Raw genomic sequence first — 4,835 nt, 5'->3', positions numbered from 1 at the left:
GTCTCAGTTTATTGTCAATGTTTGTTGCCCCCTTGACGATTGCACAGATCGCCAGCACCGTCATTAAGGGTACCTTAATGATGGCTGGTCGACAATTTTAGCTGTGTTCTGGGTATAGTGAATGCGCTCGTACCATTTTAGACTGCTTACTGTCACATGTTAATTATATGTCCGCTCTTAGTATGGCGGTTGTCTGCTGGAGCCATCGCGGCCGTCCCTAAACGATTGTATGTTCTCTCTCTCTAGCGTTTCCACGGTACTACAATTCACCTACTATTTCACTACTACAAATGCACTAGCTCTATCATCGTCAAAATGGCGCAATAAGAAGCGATTAATCAGATCCTGTATAACCTAGATCACGGCTTCAATGCAGTTCGTCGACACACATCACGTTCATACATATGAACACGTTCAATCATCGTGTGCCGCATGCATCCACAAGTGCGCACGCATTCGCGTCGTACAGACACGCACTCATACACGCACGCACGCACGCACGTGTGTATATTAGGCATTTACGCACACACAGATACTAGTAAAACAGACGACGATGACGACACAACAACTGAACGGACACAAACGATGAGATGATGATGACGATGATGACGATGATAATGACGACGATAATGATAATGATAATTAAGTGCACGAATAAGACGAGTCATAGATAGCGGCAGATCAGGTGCATTAACTACATGAGTACAACACATCGCTCGAGCAAACAGAGAGTGAGCGCATTCGCAGCAATTAAATCACGTAATTTTGAATCGAGATGCATATGATCCTATATTTAATGAACACTTGACCAGTACATAAATGATGCTTGCCGCTTTACTATGCGCGCCGTGCTCACTCGAGGTAGTGATATACGATACGCTCTGCACCATTGCCACCGGCTACGATATCCCATAATATTTATACAATTGAAACATGCTCAGATTTTTGAACGCGTATATATATATATATCATATATATATATATGTATATATATATATATATATATGATATATATACTACATATACATACATATATTTTGGAATTTTGCACAAGGGAGAGAAAGTGATCCGCTAGGGACGGCTCTGATTGGCTATTGGCTAATTTTGTCTCTTATTTATTTTATTTTTTATTATTTTTGGCTAATTTTGTTTTATTTTAGAATTAGGGATAGGGTTAGGGTTAGGGTTAGGTTTAGGATTAGGGTTAGGGTTAGGATTAGGGTTAACTGATTTCTATATCCACAACTTATTTCTATATTCACTATCTCTCCCCTGAGACCTACTATATATTTTGTGTATAATAAGCAAGTTTGTGTACAATGTGATTTATACTGTGTGGTTTGTGAGATTTATGTGGTTAGTTTGCAAACCTACATAATATGTTTTGACTGATTTGACACGTAATCCACCATACACCAGTTCTGCTCAAACGCAGTGGTCCTAACCCAGTTCAATAACAGATCGATACCCACATGCACTAATAATGTGTAGCTACCACACTCTTTTCACCACACACCATGCACAAGCTACCACACGCTATGGCCTAACCATAGTTATACCGTTAGTATGAATTTGCTATGAGTGTATGAACTGGAGTTAGAGTATTTTAGTTAGAGTATAATTTAGTTTATTAATGCTGGAAAGCCTATCGGTATAATTTAGGTTATTTATGTTGGAAAACATATTGGAGATAGGAATGTCTATTTAATAACCCCTTATTTATTCTGGGAGTTGTACAATCATCGAGTGGCCTAATTTTTTCGATTCCCTATGATAGTCAATGGATCGTCATTTTATAAACATAGTATCGAATGGTACAATCACAAGCCTGTCATAATATCTACGCATATATGACAGTCACGTGAACGGATTCGTAAAATAAATGTGGCAAGTACTACAATAAAATAAGCAAACTATACGACCACTATAGTTGTCACCAAGAGGGAATAATCTCCAAGATAATTTTATATTAGTTTCTTCTGTTGTGATACGTGCTCTTGGTATACGTGCCTTGGCGCTGGCGGTCTGCCAAGATTCCATCCCATTACGGGGAGAAGTCCAATGAAGAATGCCAGAACCCATGCAGCCACCATCATGCTGACTGCTTTACGCACCGTCATGACACCGTGATATCTGCAACAACAACAACAAAACCGAAAGCGTACAAACAATATCAGCAATAACATTCGTGCAATATGAACTACCCATCACGCCCCTATCACCATTCTCCGCCTATAGGGTATTTAAATATATACGCGAACAGGCAACGATTGGATTACGTGTAATTCGCTTACAATATGAGCATCGCTCGTTCGCCCAGCGCGAGTTCCTGGGAACAGTGACAATTAGTTTGATACCGCGGTAAGAGAAAACGCTGCGCCATCGGTGTGTAGCGTAGGTTGTAATTTACCGCGGAGACAAGCGGTGGAAACTAGAGAGAGCTCGAAAGTGCTTCAATACATCAAATAAAGTGGCGCATTCGCTGCTCGAAATGAGCGGGTAGGTTGATCGACTTCGCTTCATCTGCTGCCGATGTTTATCCGGGACAATGTTTGTCGAGTTTCCGGAAATTCACAGTATATAATATGTTTATAATTTCCGCTGTGCGCATAGGGCCTATACGCCCGCGATTTATATAATCAGGAGTGAATAATAATAATAGATTCTATTATTATTCTTATATTTCTTATATTCTTATATTGTACTTCTTCTTTATATTTCTTATATTCTTATATTCTTCTTCTTCTTCTTATTATTATTATTATTATTATTATTATTATATTAAATTTTTTGTTTTTTATATATGATCTATTATTTATTCACTTCCTGTATATAATGCACGCACATACTAGACTTTGAAGAGGACGTGCCAACATCTGCAAGATTGTTAATGCGATATGTTCTGTGTTATCATCACTTCAAGATGTTTTTCAACGCGGGAATCTCTGCTAGAAGTTGAACAGCCTGGAACCCGTGCGTGTTAATGTTCTAACAGAATCGTCGGGCGGCCTGAGCTGTGGTTAGAAATGAGATATCTAAAATATAATTATTGCGTTTCAATCGATGAAACACCATTTTCATTTCAGCCATGCATAACGTCTAAGGAAAAGTCTAGTCTGTGCCATCGCACAGAGCGCCTTGTATTAAGGCGTCGGTAAAAGACGAAAATAGTAGACACAATTGAGGAGTTTTTGATGGCCTTTTTTACGTTTAGCAAAATCGATTATCCTGGACGGCGACAAAACGTAAGGGCCTTACTCGAATCAGAAGTCAGCAAGCGAGTTGCGGAATAATTCAGACAGAATAGCTCGGAGCAAAATATCACTCTGGCGACTGTCAGCGGTATGTGGCCGGAATGATTCGTTTTTAATACTTGAAGTCAGAACTCAGACTCCGCTTGTATACAAGTGCTTCATAGTAATCAGAATTTTGTTAGTAAGTTTATTCGGCAACAAGTTTTCTGAATACGGGGCACTGCCTATTACTATTTCAGTCCCTGGTTATGTTTTTCCTATAATTAGCTTATTTAGCACTGTGCGATTCATTTCACCTTGATAAAACACAGACTCGTTAAATGTCGTCGTTAGAAGTATCGCACCAGCATTCAAACGTGAGCTTAAACGGTAAATTATGCATATGGCATTTTCCCGTGTTTCGCATGTCTGCCGTAGCTCTATATATAGCAGTAATTTTTAAAATCGATGATTTAGTGCTGGTCTAATTAATTAATCATAATTAATGAGATTCTCTTGATGGACCTAATTTTTTGTCAGTTGATTATTTTCGTTTGTACACTCGCGGGGGTTATTGTGCAATAGGTACAATCCCAGGTAGGTGCAGTATCAACGACAGGCAAGTCGCGTAATTACGGTTTGTGTCGATAGCAAACGTCTATTTAGATTTGATTTTTGTTAGCTACTGGAATGATGACAGTCCCTTAATTTTTTATATAGTATGTATTTAGTATAGATAGCCCTGGCGTAGCTAAGTGGGGTGGGCAGGAAGTTGGGGCCATGGCGCTCCCTGTGATTGGCAAAATTCTAAAAGCAAGAATATTTTTCCGGTTGTCCTGCTCACAGCTGTCTTTCAGCAGAGATTGCCACGAATTCCTGTTTACTTCTGTCATTCTGCTGAGGACGTACTATTCTCTAAAATGGAGCATGTTCAAGTATTAACTTCCGTTCTATCAATGGACCCTCAGCCACGTATTCTCTGCCCTTGCATTTCTCCTTTTCTTGAAACAGGTAGTTAGTGAATTGACTACTCTCAATGTCAACGAGAACCTCAAAATGTCTGGTGCTAAAAATCGTACGAAAAGACTTGACTGACTGGATTTTTGAGATTTCTGCAGCAGGTACAATTAAAAATGTACTAAGAAAAGAGATGAGATTCTTGCTTTGCTGCAGATTTGTGTTGTTGCAAGTTGGCTTTTGTGGAGATTTATGGTTCGCAACTCTTATTGACGCGGAAGAAAAGAAATAGAAATCCTTGTGTGAATTACTGTTGATATTATTCGTGATACTTTATTAGATTCCGGTTGGCCCATTGTTGGCAGGAAACTTGCGTTTTTATTTCAATCCACGAGTTTCAACACTATTTAAGTAACTGTTTTCTGCTAGTCCGTGGAGTCAAATAATCTAATTGTGCTTCTTTGGTAAACTGTTCTTTGTTTTATTTTTAATGAGAGGGGCTATGTGTTGGCAGCTTACCCTTTGTTTTTTATTTGAGAATTCAAATTTTAATATCTGGTGTTATTTAATTCTTCATTCTAGAGTGAAAGCGAAATAGATCATCTTTTTTTTCTAACGAACACAATGTTAAATGTTGATTGCCAT

General features: G+C 38.7%; 1 protein-coding gene across 1 annotated transcript in view; it reads right to left on the bottom strand.

Annotated features, from left to right (window-relative positions):
* Window positions 1–4,835, bottom strand: part of LOC106805162 (adenosine receptor A1-like) — a 17,931-nt gene that overhangs the window by 11,056 nt on the left and 2,040 nt on the right. The window contains exons 3-4 of the mRNA XM_014806658.1: window positions 4,177–4,299; window positions 2,049–2,133 (exon numbers count right to left, since the gene is read on the bottom strand). Of these exons, the coding sequence (XP_014662144.1) occupies window positions 2,049–2,133; window positions 4,177–4,299 (208 nt within the window). The remainder of the gene's footprint in view (window positions 1–2,048; window positions 2,134–4,176; window positions 4,300–4,835) is intronic.

The sequence above is a fragment of the Priapulus caudatus genome, unplaced genomic scaffold (assembly GCF_000485595.1).
Source record: "Priapulus caudatus unplaced genomic scaffold, Priapulus_caudatus-5.0.1 Scaffold103, whole genome shotgun sequence".
Taxonomy (NCBI): domain Eukaryota; kingdom Metazoa; phylum Priapulida; class Priapulimorpha; order Priapulimorphida; family Priapulidae; genus Priapulus; species Priapulus caudatus.
The sequence above is the reverse complement of the archived record's forward strand: the minus strand, read 5'-3'. Positions and strand labels throughout refer to the sequence as shown.